The 20,758-nt window shown below is 38.6% G+C and overlaps 1 protein-coding gene across 7 annotated transcripts in view; it reads right to left on the reverse strand.

Annotated features, from left to right (window-relative positions):
- ITSN2 (intersectin 2) overlaps positions 1 to 20,758 on the reverse strand; it is a 79,643-nt gene that overhangs the window by 32,467 nt on the left and 26,418 nt on the right. For 5 of the 7 annotated variants that reach the window (XR_008430211.1, XM_053939320.1, XM_053939318.1 and 2 more), the window contains exons 3-16: positions 16,735 to 16,827; positions 15,021 to 15,084; positions 13,405 to 13,568; positions 11,953 to 12,150; positions 11,502 to 11,598; positions 9,698 to 9,840; positions 8,380 to 8,443; positions 6,088 to 6,225; positions 5,912 to 5,997; positions 4,652 to 4,914; positions 3,831 to 3,980; positions 3,463 to 3,603; positions 2,572 to 2,659; positions 1,792 to 1,931 (exon numbers count right to left, since the gene is read on the reverse strand). Coding sequence is in view for 6 of the 7 variants with exons in the window: in XM_053939320.1 (XP_053795295.1) it covers positions 1,792 to 1,931; positions 2,572 to 2,659; positions 3,463 to 3,603; positions 3,831 to 3,980; positions 4,652 to 4,914; positions 5,912 to 5,997; positions 6,088 to 6,225; positions 8,380 to 8,443; positions 9,698 to 9,840; positions 11,502 to 11,598; positions 11,953 to 12,150; positions 13,405 to 13,568; positions 15,021 to 15,084; positions 16,735 to 16,827 (1,829 nt within the window). In the remaining variant the exon portion in view is untranslated. Of the gene's footprint in view, positions 1 to 831; positions 913 to 1,791; positions 1,932 to 2,571; positions 2,660 to 3,462; positions 3,604 to 3,830; positions 3,981 to 4,651; positions 4,915 to 5,911; positions 5,998 to 6,087; positions 6,226 to 8,379; positions 8,444 to 9,697; positions 9,841 to 11,501; positions 11,599 to 11,952; positions 12,151 to 13,404; positions 13,569 to 15,020; positions 15,085 to 16,734; positions 16,828 to 20,758 lie in introns of all 7 variants that reach the window. The other 2 variants (XM_053939324.1, XM_053939321.1) reach the window with 2 other exon arrangements.

Raw genomic sequence — 20,758 nt, forward strand, 5'->3', positions numbered from 1 at the left:
TTTATATGACAAAGGCAAGATAGCACAGTTGCTGTGTCATTGGAAGTCTCTGTAGCAACAAATTAAATCAAGCAATTTACTACAATTTTTTCTCAATTACATTCAGCTGGGAATATTTTTCCTTCTTATTTTGCTCAGAATTTTAGGAGCACTATGGAAGTGAACTTACATTAGAAAAACTCTCATAACTTTAAGGACAGGAAAACCCTCATGCAAAGCAAAATGAAAAGCTCAGTTAGATTGGGGTTTTTTTTCCCTCATAAATTATTCTAAAAGTATTTCTGACCTCAGCAGACAAAAGTAATGTTGAAAGACAGCAAGCAGGGTTTTAGTACTGGGTTAATCTGGAGGTATGACAGCATTCTGTTTGCCATACCATATTCTGCACCCAGATGCTACTTCTAGACTTTTAAACTTGGATAATAACTCAAATACCTGACTCACAGCTTAGGATGGATGGATACATTTACAGAGCAAGAGATGGAAAAGTGGGAGAAGACATTGTTTCCATCTGAGACTGCTTTTTTGGTTCGTGTTACCTTAACTAATAAGAAAAATGTTTGGATGAAACAACTTAGAGAACAGACCATTAAGAAATTAAAAAATTAGAAGTCATTATTTTGTTCTCCATATTCTGCAGTTTGGATTTCTAAGCAGGTAAGGACATTAAGTCTTAAAGAGGATATAAAAGCTAGCAGAAAGAAAAGGAGCCTACTGATTTTCTTTTGGGAGAATGTATTTAATAGAATTTGTACATCCAAACAGAAAGGGTAAGCAGAGAAAAATTGCGAAATAATTAAAAAACAAAAAAGCCAAAGATTAGAAAATAACCTTAAGTAAGAGGAAGAGGTTGTTGAGACAGCTTAGCAGAGACAAAAGGCACTGAAGAACAGAATCATCCATATTCTCACACTGTAAGATAAGGTAGATAAAAAGCCAATTAATCTTTGCACTGTATTTTGAAAAATATATTTTAGGGAAGACTGAACTGTGGATGCAGCCACTGAACACAGCAAGCCATGCAATAAACAAGTAACTGAAAAGGCCCATTGCATGAAGCCACTTTTAAAAAGAAGATAAATTCCTTACACATTTACAAATGTTTGTGGCCTTTTTTTTATTGGAGAGTGCAGAGCCATCGTGCTGGCCCAGCATCAATCCATTACTTAAGGAAAAAGTTCCCACCACTTGGAGTAAGCTGGCAAATAAAGTTAAATGGATGTGTCATAGCTGGTGGGAGCTGCCTGAGTTTTTAGGCAAGCCAAGAGTTGCCTCAGAAACAAAAATTCAGAACCAGTGGTCAACAACTCCTAGCTTACAACAAATTAACAAATAAGTAGCCTACACTTACTTGTAGGCTCGTACCCAAATCTGCCACCAGACCTTGCAGAGTGTACTGTGAAACTACACAGGTCTATCAACAAAAGTCAAGTGCTCAGTACACAATTCAAAAATAGCAGCAAATATGACCTCATACTGTAAGAACAGAATGTGCAAGGGCCTGAGAAACTTTAATTCTAAATCAAAAGAGTTCTAGAAGGCAAAAGGTGAGAGTGAGCAATAGTTGAGTCATGCAAAGCAATAGTTAGCAAGAGACTGATATTTTAGTACATTAGCAATATGTTTGCATTTTTATTGTATTGTTTACTCCAAGACTTTCGATAATTCTTATTTGACGCTAAGTTGGGGAAAACTTTTTGGAAGCCTGGTGAAAGTGGCACCAATCTTTGACTGGATGGAAAAATAAAATACAGTGCTCACAAGTGTAGGATATTTAGATAATGCAAGTACCTTAAGCTGACTGTTAAATTCATCCATTTCAGCAAGTTTAGAAGCCGTTTCCTTCTCAAGGGCATCTAGTTGTTCCTTAAGTCTTTGGCATAATTCTTCCTTTTCTTGGGACTTCTTGTGCACTGAATTAACTCCTGTACCTGCACAAGGAAAGACAAGCTATTTTACAAGTGTTTCTGGGTTTGGTTTTTTTTTTCATTTTTCCCCCTCCAGTTTTTAATTACTGTTTTTTTTTCCTATTATATACACAATCCAAACCTCCTTCCTCATAAAAATTCCTTGATTTACCTTTCTATTCATATACTGCACAAGGAAGAAATATCCCCAACACTGAACTAAGCCACAAAGGCATTCCATGCAATACCTACAGAGTAATTTGCAAGTTTGTTCTTTTTTTACATCAGACCAATTCATACCAAGTTTCCCTAGACAGAGACTTCCAGTGTAATTTGAAGTAAAGACCAATGTAAACTTTACATAAATTAACTCACTTGAGTTTAGACTACCAAAAAAAGGACAAATTGTGATAATATCTGTGAGCTACATAGTCTGCATAAATAAAGTTTTAAGCAAAATCTGAGCTTTCTTGCCAAAATGTGTTTGTTTGTCCCTTATTTGGAACATGAAGGAGATAATGGAATGCAGATGAGACAATGGCACTAAACTGGGAAGATGTAGAAGTGAAGGTGTTATTAACACCTCTGTACCCTTCAGCCTTGATTACAAAGGATGAGAAATCAGCAAGGCAATCAAGAATAGAACTCATGTGCAGGCACTTACTCTGAGTGTTTTCAAGTTGAGCATTTTTTATCCTTTCATTTAACAACTGCTTTTCAGGAACCAAATAGATTAGTTTATTCTGATAATCCTGTGGATGTTAAAGAGAACATAACATTTTTTTAATATTGTTTATGAAACATTACGTAAAACTGAGAGACTTTTCAAACATAGCTTCAACTCATGCTAATGAAACAGGGATGCAATTTATTATTACTGGATAAAGAAAAAAAAAATTCTATATTCTTAATAGAAATAATATTACAATTGAAACCTTTTGACCCCAAATGATTAACACAGATGGAAAAATATTTAAGAAACATGCTAAAAGTGTAAATATTATCACAAGACCATTTAAGGTGACTGCCCCAAGCCTAACATAAAACAGTAAAAATATGAAAAGAAGTTTCCCTGAAGAGCAGAAACATCACATAAAAATAGAGCAGAGGATAATTTATGGTAGTCAACTGATTAGAAATAATTAATGTCTTGTTACTCAAATAGAGAAGAAAAAAGATAAAAGAGCAGCAAGGTAATTCAACCTAAACACCAACTTCATCTGAACACAGGACAACATTCCTCAAAAAAATCTGAGTCTGAAGCCATAGAAGAATTCAAAATTAAAGAGAAGTCTCTAGTTTCAGTCCACAAATAAATACCTGAGGTTTTCACAACTGTTATTTAATTCTCAGCTCATTTTAGTACATACAATCATTTGTTTAACACCACAGACAAAACTAAAAGCCTCTGCAGTACTGACAGTCTTGCCTATTTCCTCTCTCCACTGCAATCCAACTGACTGCATATTCCTCCCTATGAAGATACATTTTCAACAGCATTAGGGAAACACAGAATATGGTAAAAGAAAACCATAAGCTTAACAAAGTTACACACCTCCAGCTGTTGCTGTAGTTGCTTGACTTCCATGATTCCTTGGTCATATTTTCTATCCAAAGCCTCCAGCTCAGTTTTTCGCATTTGCTTTTTGCTACGAATATCCTGCAACCTGCCTGAGATCTGCTGATGTTTGTCAGTCTGGAAAGAAAGCAGAGACAGATTACACCACATATGGCAAAAATCCCTTGGCTAAGCCTGTGGGCAGGTTAGTTCACAACCAGTTCTCTAAAACAACCCAAAATACCTGCTTTAGATTTGTCATCCAAAACAGAGTGGAACTCCTAGTGGGCCACTAATGCAGGTATTAATATCTGTATAATTTAAAATACTGTATTTCAGCATATGTGGTGAAATTCCTGTCTTACCAGGGCTTCTAATTCAAGATTAAGGCTCTTCTTTTTAGACGTCAACTTGACAATTTCTTCTTGTTCCCTGTTACGTTGATTAAGAAGTTCTTGGCGACGGATTCTCTCCCATTCCAGTCGTCGCTGGCGCTCGAGCTCCTGCTTTGCTGCCTGAGGAAAAGTTGCATTACCTTAAATTACAGTGGAGATGCAGAACTCAGAGACCATGATATAATATAATGTGCTCTATTTCTAAACAGCACAACAGCAACACAACATAATGTCTTCTCTAAAGTGCTCTTATACACTTCAGCATCAAAGAATGCAGGAAGTGATCCTATAAGATTCTTCGTGCCACACTCCTGACTCTGGATAAAAAAAGCTTCTTAATCCAGAAAGTCTTTGCAGCTTGGAATATTGCCCATAAACCAGCACATTGACAGGTACTGCTCGTAACCTCCTTTGAGTATTTCACAGAACTACACAAAATATGGAAGTGTGATGCGTGCACTGAGACACCAAGTAGAAGCAAATTTGTCTCAAGTTCTGCTGTCAAAATGTTATCAATTATGAATTCAGTAGAGTCTTGTTTGGAATACGAATTTTTGCAAAAATGCAAGAAATATGCCCAAGAAAATCTCACCTGTCCTATGAAGTAGCTGAAAGTCTTTAACCTATATAATATGTTTAAGAACCCATTTATAACAAATGGTGTTCTCTCTCCAAGACAACCTGGCATCAGCCAGACCAGGAGACAGAATCAAAGCCAGCACTCAAACCCTGGATGCTTTATGCACGTAGACATTCCTTAGAGCATTAAAAAGAAATGTTAAGAAAACAACCTCCCGCCTTTCTATTTCTTTCCTCCTTTCTTCTTCCCTCTGTCTCTCCAGCTCTCGTTGTCTCTCCAGCTGCCTTTCCATTTCCAGCTGCCTCTTCCGTTCCTGCTCCTGGCGTTCCCTCTCTCTTCGCTCCTGTTCTTCCCGTTCTTTCTGAGCCTTTCTTTCAGCCTCCCTCTGCTGCTGCTCCAGCAGGACCTGTCGGCGTTTTTCCAGCTCCATATTTCCCCTCTCATAGTTGGCTTTCCTTTTGTCCTCAAATGTCACTAAAATAAAGAAAGGTCGTTATTTCTGCCCTGTGCAAAACACCGCTCTCAAACAAGGACCTCAGTTATGCCACTAAAGATAGATACTTCTTGGCAAGCTCAGTCATGGATGATGTAAGCATCTTCCATTTGTTAAAGTATTATTTTTCCGTTCAAAAATACCTCTAAATTTTCCTAAGTATATTCCAACTGTGGGAGAAAAAATAAAAGAAGAAAAAGTTCCAGTTTAAAAATGACCACAAAAATGACTTGAATGTTACAGGAAAGCCTCTCGCTCTAAAGAATGAAAGAGGAAAGAATGCTAGAGGAAAACATAAAAGAACAGCTTTTATAACTGTCTGCTGTTAAAAAGGTTTTCTAATGTGCAGGAAATATTAACACATGGATAAAGAGCTCGGTTTTTAAGGGTGCTCCCTATAAGAGTTCCTGGAGTTAAAACTATGAGAAACCAAAACAGGATCAAGCTCAATTACTGCACACAAGGATAAAAAGAGACACAAAGGAATGGTTTAGGCCCCCAGCAACCACCCTTCCAAAAAGAGAGACAAGTCCTGTCTTGCAGTGTCCCTGTACCATTGTCAGTAAGAGAATTTATGTTATGTTCAAACTGCTTCCAGTTTGCAGAAAACTGAACTACACTGGACCCCCCTGCTTTCAGAATGGCCAGTAATGCCAGGAACTTTCAAATGAAAAAAAAAAATTTGCAGTAGCACAGCAGTGTCTGGCCATGAAGGGTTTATTTTCCAGAATACATTATTAATCAGCACTTTTCCTTTCCTACAGCTAAAAATAGCCCCTGTCCCTGCCTTCTCAATTCTATTAGATGTAACAGGCTGACTACACCCACTTAACAACCTTCCTAGCATCCCAGTTAAAAGAGATCTAGCTCCTGAAATGAAGCTCTGCATGGACAGGATTCTTTCTTCCATTTTCTAAAGATTTTAATGTCCCTTCAAAACCAGCCCCATATATTAAGAACATGAACCCTGTTTTTTACCTGGCTGTTTTTTCTGTGGCTCCTCCTCTTGCACAGGTTGGTAAGATGACAGAGTTCCATTTATATTTTCAGTATATTTTCCACTCCTGGAGGGGAAGAAAACCCCACCCTGCCATTGTTAGAGAAGCAGCACAGTTGTGTTAAATATATTACATTCCACTGCTCTCAGTGATTACCTGAAAGAAGGTGGCACCAGCTCAAGGGGCAGAGTCAGGGGCAGTGGCTGCCCAGCTTTGGCCATGTCTGTGAGGTGCATGGCCAACACAAACTCATCAGCCTTCAGCTGCCCATCTCCATCTATATCAGCCAGGGACCTGCAGGGGTTCAGCAGCAGTACCAATTAGAACCAAACATCACAATCATTCACAAATTACAGCTGAAACAAGACACTGTGGAAAAGCAATTTTTAAAACTGACAATTCCTGTGGAATGTTTTGGTAAAAATACTTACAGTTAGTAACATAAATAATTGATGAAGGGAGGTATTATTTGGTTTAATCATGTACTGTTATTCAGAACACAGAATCATGGAGGGGTTTGGGTTGGAAGGGACCTTAAAAATCATCCAGTTCCAACCCCCTGCCATGGGCAGGGACACCTTCCACTAGACCAGGTTGCTCCAAGCTCCATCTAGCTTGTCCATGAACACTTCCCGGGATTGGAAATCCACAGCTTCTCTGGGCAGCCTGTTTCAGTGCCTCACCATCCTTACAGTAAAGTATTTCTTCCTAATAGCCAATCTGAACCTGCTCTCTTTCAGTTTGAAGCCATTCCTCCTTGTCCTGTCTCTACAGGCCCTTGTAAATAGTCTCTCCTCATTTTACTTTGGCTATTTTCAGATGAAGCTTTCTTTTCAGCTTCACTGAAACATTCTCTTCTCCAGCCTGAACAAACGCAATTGTCTTACATTTTCATAAAACACTAAAGTAAGAAGTATCTCTTGCTTTATTGCATCACAAACAGAAGAGTTGGAAAGTGAATCCAGGACTGTTCTTAACCAGCTCAAAATGCTAGAAACTACTTCTTCAATTATTTTTTTTTGAAACCAAAGAAAACATTGCATAAAATTACATCAAACTCTGTAAGAGGAAGCTTTGCATAGAATTCTTTTTTCCCCTTGTGTCTCCTTGACAATGCTGGAAGACATGAGCTGGTGCAGAGTAACTCACAGTGGGTAGAAAACGGATCACCTACCCCCTCTAAGGAGCAGGAGATCCTATGAGCCTACAAAATGTTTCCCACTAACTGGGGGGGCTGGTGTGGTGTGTGTGTGTTTGTGTGAAACCAGTGAAATGCAAGAAAGCAGGAGCCTCTCTCAAAGATCTGTACAGACAGAATTGCTGACATGTGTCCTTAGACTGCACCTAAGTGAAATGCTTAGTAAAAACACAGGTCATTAAAAAAGCAGTTAAAAAAACGTTGGAAAAAACAAAAAGGAAACAACAAAACAAACACCAAAAAACAACAACAAAAAAAACCATCACACACACATGCCACAGTGAAAAACAAAAGCAGGAGATGATGATATTTTGTTATGTTCACACACCAGCACTATTCACATGTAACAGCACCACTACTTCAGTAATTACCATTAACAAGCACCCAGTAAAAATATTGGTAATTTCTTAGGGCAAAACTGAAATTTGGGCTGTTATTTCTCTCTACAGAGCTCCTTCCATTGGCTACTGATACCTTCAGGATACACACCCAGAAGGAAAAGAGCCACTGCATGCCTGATTTATTCCCCCAGACTCCAGAGAGGAGCAACACAACCCCACACTCCACATTTATCTTCACAGCATGAAACAAAACAAGCTGAGCTTTCCTGCTGCTAGAGACACAAATGACTGTCCTGGGACAGAGGAAGAAGAAAGGCAACTCAAGAGGAGACATAAAGCTGTTGTGAATTCTGTTGGGCCACTGAATTTCATGTATAACATCTGAGTTATGTCTGAAGGTGTAACCTAAACTGCCATGTCTACCAGAGCAGATCAGCAGTCAAGCCTTCAGACAATTCTCACCACTTTCATCAGCACAATAAAGGCAAGTCTTAACAAATGTATAATAAGCAGATATCTTTATTATGGAAACTGCAGAAAAACTCAAAAAAAGCTGAAGGGTTACTTAATTTTTAATCTTCCTCCATACTTTAAAACTATCAACCTAGATTTCAGAATCCTACTTGTGAAAGGAACAAGCCCTCAGCTCAGCTCAGCAAGAGCATCCCTGGGTCAGAAATTGAAGTTAGCATCTCTTCTACTTTATAGAGTTTAACAAAAACACAGAAAGAATGAAAAACTGAATTATCTCAAGGTGCCTTTTAGAAATGTAACTAGTGAACAAAGTTAGTTTAACTAGCAGCTCGGTTTCTGTTTATGATTTTAGATCTGTGGTATCTATCACTTATTTAATAAAGTACATTTCTTCTCTTAACACCATGAAGACATTGAATCAGTAACTAAACTCACCAAATAGTAGCCAGCTGAGTCTGTGAAAGATTTGATTGCAGAAGGGCATTCCTTGCTTGAAATCCTTAGTGAAAGAGTAAAAGATTTTTATTAAAATAAACACTTAATTCAAAGATTGACATAAGGCAAAAAAATGGGTCACGAACTGGGACATGTTTATTTTTAATATGAATAGAATCCATTTTCATCAGTTGGTTTTATTTCCAAGCTTAACAACAGGCCTTATAACCTGAACACGTTGAAGATGTAAGTATTCTCATGTACCTTTTTCCACTCAGAGCACCTAACAGAAAAGCTGACATGAAAAATGGGTATTTATGGTAATCCCCACAGCTGTCACAAAAGCACAGCTGACTGTTTGCCTAAACCTTGAGCTATCGCCTGGAGAGCTTTCCTTGGTAGCAAAGAGTCAGATATATTTCTAGACACGTGGAGGAAACCTTCAGTCCAAAATCGACTGAACAAGATTAAAACATTGATACCCTTTCCTTAAAGAAATAATTGTCCTCCACTTTTGTAGGCAAGGGAACTGAGGCAGACTGCTTATTCAAAATGGGAAATCTAATGCAGACACACAAGACACACATACTGACTTTGCACCTCCTGACTGCTCAGCCAGCACTCTCTACTCACTGCATTGCACTGAGGAACCCCATTTTGTAAGAACTTTTATAAAACTCTCCTCTTGTATTAACTTGGTATGAAGTCTTTTGAAGCCACCATAATGCTGTAGTCCAGCACAGATGTCACTGGAAATCAACAAGGACTCTCTTAAATTACTTTGGAAAAAAATCCAAGCAATGGCTGCACTTTTGCAGGGTCTTTCTCAAGCTGCTTTCTTTCAAAAGATAAAGCCCAAGTATCTGAGCATTGACTGATACAGGAGCACATGGCACAAAAATGATGGTGGATGTCCCCCATTTTCACAAAAAGAGTCTCAGTCCAGAGTGATGTTTGAAAAATGCCTGCTGACTTTTTACAGAGCTGAACTCCACAGCCTTGTGGTTCTCAGGCTCCTCTAGCCAGGTCCTACTACTCCAGGCTTCTCCTATTCCCTGCCACAGCTGCTGCTGCAGCTTCCCCAGTGTATTTGGCTCCTCCAGGTCTAACACAAAGCCCAAGTCAATTAACTGAAGGTTATTTCCATTCCTTGGCTGGCTGAAATTCACTCTGTCCTGCACAGGTCTGAACACCAACATTTCAGCTTTTATTTCCCATGCAAGTCAAATCCCAAGTTAGGATTCCATCCCTCAGTCTGTGATGTTCAGAGGCAGGAAACACTCTGGTTTTCCCAGTCCATACCAAAAGTCATACTCACCTGATAAATATCCACTCATACTTTTATCAAGACTGTTAAATTTCTGTCTGTATTTTAATCTGGAGGCTTGAGGAACTGCCCAGTCTGAGGATGTAATCTTTGGTGAATTCCCAGCTAGTGATGCACTAGAGGAAGAATTTGAACTGCAATATAATTTCAAAACAAAACAAAACCAAAGCAAAATAACAAAACAAACCAACCAACCAAATATTAAAAGAAAACCAAAAGAGAAAAAGAGATAAAGAAATAACTCTAAATCACTTGGCTTAATAAGAGACATTGGAACAGAAGACACAATAGCATCTTCCAGTAACATGAAACAACTTCCAGTAACATGAAACAACAAAGTTTTACTTCTGCTAACTTGCTATAAAGAATTTCATCACAAACATGGAATTTCAGACAAAGTAGGGATATATTTGTAAGGAAACAACATGTTGATTAGAAAATCCTTTTCCTTTGTTATCACAGGCATTAATGCATGTAATTGATCCTTCTACCACTGCAAAATAATAGTATAGGAAACCACAGGAAAACACCTCCACTATCCCAAGAGTGTTGGGTCTATGTTTAAGTAACTTTAAGAGGCTTTTAAATGAATAACCATGGGAATAAAAATGGATCTGATGAACTCATAACCAAAAGCAGCTTCTAAAGCTGTTTTAATCACCATATTCCAGCTCTACCTCTTCTTTCTGTGACAATGACATGCTGAGGGGAGCTTTTCCAACTCAGTCAGTTTCTGCAGAATAGTGCTGATGGAGGTTTTAGATATGCACATCAAACTCCCATCTAAACTCCCAGCATTTTCAGTGTTCCATCTCCAAAAATCAGACAAACTCAGGAGAGCTGAATCCAGCCTGCCTTGTTTCAGGTAATCTCCTTAGATCAGTAAAGTAAAAGAAAAAACTCTGAAGTGCCATCCAAGGCAATACAGAATGCTGACAGAAACAAAGCCTCTCCAGCACAATGCTGGATTGACATCCCCTGCATGAATGAGACTACATGATGGGGACAATGCTGCCAACAATAACACTGGAGAAGGGCTCCTTTGTACAGCACCAGCAGCAGAAAGCTTTCCAATTAAAGACAACCAACCAAAAAAAAGATGGTTCCAAGCATATGCCATCCCTACAGTCACCTTACAGGACATCTGCTGACATCAGGTGTGTGAGGAGCCCAGATCATGCACCCCACATGCCCCAAACAGGCAGCAGGGAGGTGCAAGAGACTCTGAGTTACTTAGGGAACTGAGCTGGGGCGGAGGTGCCCTCAGGACCATCTTTTGGGAGACACCCCTGGATGCCCAATTGGATAGACAAGCCCAGTCCCTCACTTTAGTCTATGGCAAAGCTCTAAAATCAGTGAACTAGATCAGCTGATTATAAAGACTGATAATCTTCTATTATTCATAAAACAAATTCATACATAAATATTGATAACAAATCCTATTCTTACATGCCTGCTGATTACATGGTGCCCTCTATAATGAATGAGCACATAATGCACAAACATTGGTTTTATAACCACTTAGTAAGGTTTGTTTCTATTTACTAATGAGGTACATTCCCTTCTTTTTGGCACTGCTCATATGACCTCCTCACCTACTTTGGATATTTTGTCAATTTACTGAAAATATTACTTACTGTGCATATAAAAACAAAATCTATTTTTATACTTGATAGGTCATATTAGATTGACTAATTTGAAACAAATGTACTTTGAGAACAGAAACGCTCTGTAAGTTTTGGAAGGTATACTACTTAAATGTAAGATACAACCATTTTAAACTTAACTTCCATACCTGCTAGATCCTAAATCAATTAGTGACTGTGCCTTCTGCATACTGGAACCACCAAATCCTCCTGTCATGGGGCCTAAAGAACCAGTATGAGGCAGTGCTGGAAGAAGAAGAAGAAACAAAAAGTTAATCCCAGAACTGTAAAGCAACTGGGTATAAGATAATGCTTCATAATCAACATTCACTTTGATAGAAGTAAGAAAAGCTAATCAGTGTCTTGTTATGATTAACTAGTTAGAACAGAATTAACAAATGTGAACTTTGGAGAAAAAACCATTTGTTTTTGGGTTTTCTGTTTTTTTTTTTTTTTTTTTTTTTTTTTTTTTTTGTTTTTTGTTTTTGTTTTTTTTTTTTTTTACTCTCATGCATGTGTTAGCATTCCTGTCTGAAATTAGCCATAGGGAAAACAAGATTCACAATTCTGAGAGCAAGTGCTGGACTGGGATATACTTACTTGAGGAGAAAGGAACGGACAAAGGCTGCAGAAGGCTGGATGTTCCATTTGGCAACGAGGAGGTACTGACAGAAGGCACCAGGGGAGCAGAGATAACCAAAGGAGGAATGGAAGTCATGGAGGTCAGAGACATGGGAGCTAATGGTGTGATCGCAGACACAGACGTTGGCATGGACAGATTTGGCATACTACCCATTCCTAGAGCAAAATCCAATAATTCAGGGTTTAACATTGCAGAGGCTTCAGCAAGAAATCGGGTCCCTTATGTGAGGCGGAAACTACACAAAGCAACTGGTGTCTGGAATACAATGAGTTAAAATAGATGCTCCTGTACAATATTTACTTTTTCTCTAAATTTAGGCAAGACAGCTCACAGGGGAAAATACACTGAAGAACAGGAATTTAAAAACAAAAATCTTGACAAGCAGATTCATTCTCAAGGTAGGTTTAGCTACTATTTTCATAACAGAGTAAGAGCTGGTTTTCTATAATTGCACCCATACCTATTTCTTCAACAAGCCTGGTCCCTGAGAGAGAATTACAACCTCAAAAGCTGTGACAATCCTCCACAGGGAAAAGCTGCAGCTGTTTCTCAACTAAGTCTCTTCCAACTATCAGCCTTGGAAGAATCCACAGGGGTGAAAAGTCCTTATTAGGGACCCATGCTTAGCAAAGTGTTTCTAGAGGCAGCTGCCTGAAGCAAATTAGGGCACTTGAATTACTTGTGGAAGACAACAGTGCTAGTGAGACGATGGAAAGTTACAGAGGTAACTGTATGCCAGCCACAGCTCCCTGTAAATGCATGCCCTTGTACCCAAACACATAAGATTTGGTGAAGGGCAGACATTTAAAATCATGTATGTAATTAATATATGCATACATTTAATTTCAGCGTAGAAGTGTGTACGTATTTTGTAATCCACCTCAAGTCATTGTGGATATTTTGTGCTATAAAATAACACAATAACAGGCATGCACTGAATCACCAAACACTATCAGAAAAAAATGTCAAAGTAATTCTATTCAGTTAATCATATAACCAAAACAGTCTGATTCACTGTGAAAAAATATGTAAAACAGCTGTTCTACCAAAACCTACCAAACCTTTGACTAAATTTAACTCTAAAACTCCCACGTATAAATAGGTGACTGAGTAGGAGGAAGACAAAAAAAAAGACCACAAAATGAGAGCCTGCAAGGCAGATGGTAGATGTGAGTGGCCTCCTTGTCAAAACTGAATAAATGTTTTTCTTTATTAAAAATCTTCAAAGAATCAAATATTCAAAAATATCAAGAAAGTGACTTGGTGAATTTCCTAAATCAGAGTATCCTTTTTTTTTATTTCACACTGATTCACTAAACTATCATGGTGACATTAATGCTTTTATTTGTCTGCAATTAACTGTGTTTTTTTTACCTCTGAACACTAAGTAATTATATATTCATAAGTACCAAAGCGAGCTGACATTAGTGGTGAAAACACTGGAGTTTGTTTCATGACAGGAGGGAGAACTGAAGGCAAGTGCTGTCCTTGCAATTTCAGCTTGATGAGTTTCATAGCTATAGAGAACTCCAGTTGATCCATTTTTCCATCCTTGTTCAGATCCGAGAGTGTCCTTAAAACCAAATAAAATAAAATTAGAAAAGAAACAGAAATATAAAATTTCTGATCTGTGAGAGGCTCCCCTACTAGATTTATTTACTGTTTTTGCACAGGAAAACAAGAAACTTATTGCAAAGTAAATTTTCTACTTTTGATAACTTTCTTACCTTTGAGAAATTTGAGCACCCACTTCTGCAGAGTTCAGTTTTGAGGTTGCTATATATTAAATACATAATTCCCAAGAAAGCTGGAAAATTTGGAAAAGCAGACGTCTCCAGCCCAGTGGATACACTTGTTGCCTCTGCTATGCTTTTCTTTATGCTCCCAGCCAGAATTATTTAAAATTAATCCTTGGTAAGGTGAGGATTTAATGCAAGAATCTGGAACAAGACGCAGGAGGATGCAGAAACCTCCTAAAGGCACCATACACTGCTATGAAAACTTCATTAATTCACAGTGGTGAATTAACCTCCCAGTGGTGAGGTTTTCTAAGCCTGATACCCACACTGTCTTCCTTTTGACAGTTCTTCAAATAAATACAACAGGAAATATATGCAACAGTGCATACATAACCTCAACATTTCTGGTCAGACAGATAATACAAAATTTTATTAATATTTAAGCATGCAACGACCAAGCACAAGGATGTAAATAAAATTAGGAGGAAAAAAAAAATCAGGCTAATGTTAAGCTTCATTCTTCCTTTGATTCTGTTACTGCTCAGTACAAAACTCCAAGGCCTCACAGAAAAATCTCCTTGCCCCTATTTTCTAGGCAATGAGGTTTAATGGTGAACATGGTGGTGATGCTGGTTGGACTTCATGATCCTGGAACATTTTTCTAGCCTTAACAATTCTGTGATTCTATGTGGCTGAAGGAAAAACTAACTTGCATTTAGTTATTTTCTTTAACACTTTTTCTTAAAGTTGTTCTTAATTATTATGAGCCTCCAGTATGTGTCTTTTAGCACACATACCCCAAACTGAACAGAGGATTCTAGTGAGAACTGAGGGGTTACAGAGAAAAAATCATTTCAAGTGTTGCACTCACCACATATATGCTGTAAGGAACAGCACTTTTTCCAGTTCCTGTATTACAGCTTTGCTTGGTATCTCACATATCAAAACTGTCTTTCTGCTTTTTTTGTGACTTTAGATTTTTTTCTTGTCTTGCACTTTATACATTTTTCAAGCCTTTAATATAGTTTTAAAATGCTGCATTCAGCATGATCCAATTTGAAATAAGATCATAAGAAAGATGTAAAAATTACTGAGTTTTAATTAATTGTTGGTACACATATGGGCTGAAACCTTCCTCTGTATTTAATAAAATGAAAACAGTGATTCAGACAACACTTTCTACCTTGACTGCTGAAAGCCTCTGTGCAACACAACACAGCAAAGGTAGCATTTGAATACTATGAATCTCCTATCTTAGAAAAAACAAACAATAAAGAATACCTTACCATATTTGAGCAAGGATTGAAGATGGCAGACCTGACTGCAGAAAAAAGGTACGTGCTTGATCACCTGTGATAAACAAAGGAAAAAAGACAGACTTTTATACCAGAGACATTTTTGAAGAGCTCAGTACACTCTTGGGGGATCAAGTTTTTGAAAGAAACCCCTATGCTGGATGCCAAGCTTTCCAGGGCTTTTTTCCCAGCTTTTAGCACTGGTGACAGTGATTGTCAGATACCCATGCCTTCCATAATTCCCAATCTTTGCTCTGAGAAGCGATTTCAGATAGCTATAAAAACTTTAACAGGTCACAAATCAATGGCTGCCAACATCTTAAAAGATGCATGAATTAAAGAATGACTGAAAATTTAGTCCTGCCCCAATTACTTATGGTGGAAAGGATGAGAATGCTGTTTCTTTTCTTTTCTATCCCATCTAACTTGAGCCAGTATTGTGTCTCTAGAAAAACTAGGAAAACACCATGTTCTAAATAATATTCTTTTCTGTCAGAGAACATCCACAATTTCAGTATTTCAGGGAGGGAATGGGAACTGTTGTGCAATCCCATACCAAGTTCCACATCAGTTGGTACACATACAAAACAGGGACAGTGGTGTTTATGCCTACCTCTGAGTGAATTACAGATGCTTAAAGCTAAGATTTCAAATTACTCTTTCAGCTCTCTTATATTCATACACAAGCTTTTATTTCAAGTATTTGCCAAATAAATAACAAAGCCTGCAGATGTAGATGCAGGTAAGAGCCCAGATGTGGCCTGAGGCTAGTTCCTGGGACTGCATAGTTTTCAGTTGGAGGTAAACATCAACCTCCCAGGGCTGTTTGGCCAAAGCAGGAGTTAGGTGCCACTTAGCCAGAAGACGTGCATGTTCCAACAGACAACTTTCTACTCCCTCCTCAGTCCTTTCCAGCCCCAAAAGAGGAAAAGTAGGGCTAGTGAAGCAACTAGACAGGGCATTACTGGATAGCTGGGCAGGTAGGAGACATCAGGGCTGGTCTTTAGTGCCCACCCACCCACAAAGAATGGGGCATTCTTAAATTGACATCTTTACCAATGAAATTGGGTCTTTCTTGATATCAAAAGCAGATTTTAGATTTAAAACCTCAAAATTCTGAGGTGCATAGCAACGTGACCCAATTGTTTCAGAGGACACACAGCTGAATGCAACTGGAACTGACAGCAGGCCACTGCAAAATGCCTTTAGCCCACCCAGTCCTTGCTGAAGGCCCAACAGCCCAAATTTCAAGCAGTTGCTAACAAGGACAAACTGTCAGCATGCCTCTCCCTGCCTCCTCCTCCCAAAGATATCTAACAGCACAGCATTCTCTTCTCAGACTGAGAAGAGCCACTTCTGCTGTGTCTGGTGTCACCTGCCAGAACAGCTACTGGAAGTGCTCCCTGGCAGCCTCCCATCTGAGCACAGATTCCACCTGATATTCTCTGGTTTCTGACACTAGACAGAATGGCAGCACACAGCTGGTGGCTGCAGAAGTGATAGGGTTAAACAGAACAGCATTCCCGTGCCAGACTTGAGAGGAAAGCTTGTTAAGTTTACTAATAACCTGTGGCTGTTTGCCTGAAGAATACGGTTATTAGTCACACAACAAAGGGCTAGAAATAGGATGCAGTTCTCAAACTGTTCTACAGAGATAGGAATGTGTACACAGAAGTTAATGTGTAATGCAGAGCCTCAGACCAACCTGTAATGTAACCTCCCGTGGGTTTAAGGCTATCAAACTGCTTGTCATGCTTGGCCCGCTCTTCGGAGGTGATGGCCCATATGTTTGGCCCTCCTGGAAAAAAACCCCAAAACAAATCAACAAAAAATCAATGAACAACCAAAGAGACTAAAAACTTCCAAAAGTAAAGCACGTTACTTGCAAAATAAAAGCTTGGCTTTCTCAAGAGACAAAGTTAGATGTGGACACACCCAGCTCCTACCAGTTTGCCAGGGGTGTTATGCAACACAAACCTGCTTCCCAGATGTGCAAGCTGAGCTAGGACAATGCCCCAGCCAGACTGCTTCACCCTGGCTTTCAAACAAGCTCTGTCGTCCTTCAAAGCTGGTGCAAAGCAGTTTCCTGTCGCTGCTGATTGTTTGCAGCCCGGGCAGGATGTGTCTCACCATCCCCTGTGAGAGCCAAACACTCCCCTGGCTCTCTGCTGAACCAATGGCATTCAGTGTCACCCAGGTTCCCATGCACAGAGTTAACACCCTCTAGGTGCCAAAAAGGCTTACACTTGTCTTGCCAGCACTCTAAAAGCAAAATTGGGACTGCTAACAAAAATAATTTGGTTTTGTCTGACAAAGAAGTGACATTTTGGGTTTTTTTTTTTTTTTTAACAGCACGCAAGTCCACTTCACATTTTTCAATACTTTATGAAGAATAAAATATTACAGCCTGAGAGTAGGAATGAGAAGTTACAGGGAATAACTGTGTTTACAGTGCTGGCAATACCAGACAGAACCAGACAGACTTTCAGAAATGCTGCAACCTGCTGCATAAAGGTCAGGGTGTGCATCCTTTTCAGGAAAAGCAACTTGCCAGAAATAATTTGGTTTGTTTTTTAAGTAAAAGGAAGTTTTAGTCGGGAAGTTCTTGACAAATATTTAATTTTTCAAATCAATGAATGTAAAAATTAGCCAAAATTCTGAATGGAACCACTCAAAACAGCATTAAAAGGTTATTACATGAAAAACACTACTAAATTACATTCTGCTGAGTATTACTACTTCCAAAGAACTGTTAATTTGTTCAAGTGTTTGTACTGCTCACTAGAAGACAGTCTAGGGAATAAATATTTTTTCTAATAAGATATTAACAACTTGCTTTAAAAGCCACAGCATTTGGGAAAAAACGTTCGCATGAAAGGCTTCCTCTTCCTACATAAACCTTATTTCAAAGCTTTGAATCTCCAGATTTTCAAGATGTTTTTGCACAGTTTTTCAACATATAACAGCAAAGTGAAGGGACTGTGAGCTGATATATTTGCCAATGCAGACATAGTAATGATATTAATCATCTCTCATCTGTGTTTATCTACATAAACAAATACATTTTCCAAAACAGACTTAATTTTTCCTCTTAAGAAGGTCCTGCTAAAACTGTATTTCTCCTTGCATGTGTACACATTTAATTCTTTACCCTTGCTCCCTTAGAGTAATATTTCCTGTAGAGAAATAAAATAATTAAAAGGCCAAAACAAAACAGAAACTTACTGAGGAGATGTATGACAGAAAAGATATGAGGGCATTAGGATACAACCTCTACACACTTGAATTTGGAGTTTTGCTTTTCTCTCTTGAGGACATATCAATTTTTTTTTTTAGTGTGGCCTCAATGAAAGAGTCTTCTTGCCGGTTACATCTGAAATTGCACTTCAAAAACATCCCTCTTTTTTCTTCTGATTAAATGAGCAGAAATAAATCTAGATTAGATACTGGTAAAAAGTGAAGTAAATCTGAATCAGATGCCTAGAAATCAACGGGCACTGTAAGTATTACTGTAAGACATTAACGAGGACAACTTACACCCTAAGGCAAAAATTAAAGCAGCACTTACATTTCTTTAAAGTGCTAATTTTAAGCTAGACATGGGAAGTGCCCAAGATGTGGTTATGATTATAAAAATTATCTCGACCAGATGAACAAATGCTCCTAAAGCTACCAGCAGCAACTTCAGAGAAATTGACTACTTTTTTCATTTTTGGAAAATAAAGTATTATCAACATTACATTTTCCTTCTATTAAATACTCCTCTTTGAACATCTTTTGAAGCAGGTAGCTGCAACACTCCTCAGAATGATTAAGACCACCATAATATATTCACATGGTCCTGCTAGAGTGTTTGTCCCTACCTTTCTTACAGGCCCCTTTTAAGCACTAAAAAGCCACAGAAAGGTCTCTCTGGAGCCTTCTCCAGGTTGAACAACCCCAAGTTTCCTGTAAGTATAAATCTCGTTTTAAAAAAGAAATCTTTGACTAAAACCACATTATTATATCAACAAGTGCTTCTACAGCCTTCCACAGTCCTAGTGGACAGCAAGCAGCTGTCATGGAATAGTGATAACTACAAACATTATCAAAAAGCACACTGTGGGAATGTTTCGGGCAACTGAAAACACCAACCTGCTAATAATTTATTTTCAACAGTAAGAAAAAATTCAGATTCTCCCTTTCCCTAAGAACAGAGATTGAGAGTCTTACTTCTTTGGTGATTAATTCCATAAAGATATGCTCTCTGCTGGTTTCTTTATAGGCATGGAAGAAAATGTAGTAAGTCTTAAATTCCAATGTATAAAAACATAGATTTTTAAAAATATAAATATTCATAGCAGGAATTAGGATCTAGACAACAGCACACTTTCAAGTCAGCACACCCCTCCCAGTGAAATTTTAGCGCTTGTCTATAACTGAACAAAGGCCCAGAAAATCAAGTTTTATCTTAACATCACTTGAGAGAGTGTCTGCCATCTGCAGCCTGAACTAGAACAGGTCATTGATTTCTGAATGGAGGTTAATAACTGTTGGACAATGAAAATATTTGTGTAAAATAATGATAAAAAAAATTAAAAACCCATTGCTTCTGTTAGGGATCCAAACTGAATGCAGTCAAACCCCACTCACACTTGTTATTTAAAGGATTCACTGTTTTTTTTCAACTCCCACCCCATATGCCACAGAAACAAGATAAAGAGCACAGCACAAGGGGGAAGAAGGCTAAAGCACTGTGAATGATTGTATTTAGCTTAACCAGGTGCTCACAGCTCTTTTGATGGTACCCTTGGTGACACAATTAAGGAATTAAAATCTGTGTACAGAAAAGCTCATATGAAGATTTCTCAAAATACCATACCAGTCTATCTGAAATAAACACTTTCAACAATGGGACTCACAAGGTCTTGACAAGTCCACAAAGCACATCCCAACACTGTTCTCCAAAGTAATTGTTGTGCTTACCTATATAGCACAACCAAGACCATCACAAAAACTCAGCCAAAATTAGTCTGAAACTCGGTTCTCTTGTGCCATCACCATCAAATCATGCTACAAAAATCATACTACAACCCTTATGTATATTGTGATTGCTTCCCAAAACTACCACAAGTGGTAGAAGTGGACACTCATTGAATTGCTGAGAGAAGTTACACTGCCTGGTTTACACACAACCACGTCCTGGGCATGCTGAGCTGTGATGAAGGGAAGATACTCCTTTCCTGAGAAAGGCAAAACTGCAGGAGGAGTCAAACTTCTGCCATCCAAGATGTATCATCTAAACTGATCTGGCTTAGCTCAGCCATTTTTTGCATTAACACACCTTCAGTTCTACGGTTGAGAAATGTCTTGCCTGTAAACAAGATCCAATGAATTTTGCATAGAGAAAATGCTGTTTGTCTTCCATCAACATGGCCTCAGTCCTCACTCATGGGAAGTCATGAATCACAAACCAAACTGCAGGTGTCTGCTCCTCACAGCCCTCTCTGATCACAGGATGGGCAAGAGGCAGGAATCTCCTTGATGGAGCAGTGCTGAACCGTTGGCTGTCCAAGTGGCAGTGAGCTACAATACTTTTACAGATCAGTTCCCCACCAGAAATCAAAATACAGTTGCTACTACATGTTCCCATGAGAGGCTTTGCTGCTGGCAATGAATAGTACATTACTGTTCTGATGCAGCTTAAATTTCCTGGACATTTTCGAGATCTAAATAATTTTTCCCACCTG

The sequence above is a fragment of the Vidua chalybeata genome, chromosome 3, assembly GCF_026979565.1.
Source record: "Vidua chalybeata isolate OUT-0048 chromosome 3, bVidCha1 merged haplotype, whole genome shotgun sequence".
NCBI lineage: Eukaryota > Metazoa > Chordata > Aves > Passeriformes > Viduidae > Vidua > Vidua chalybeata.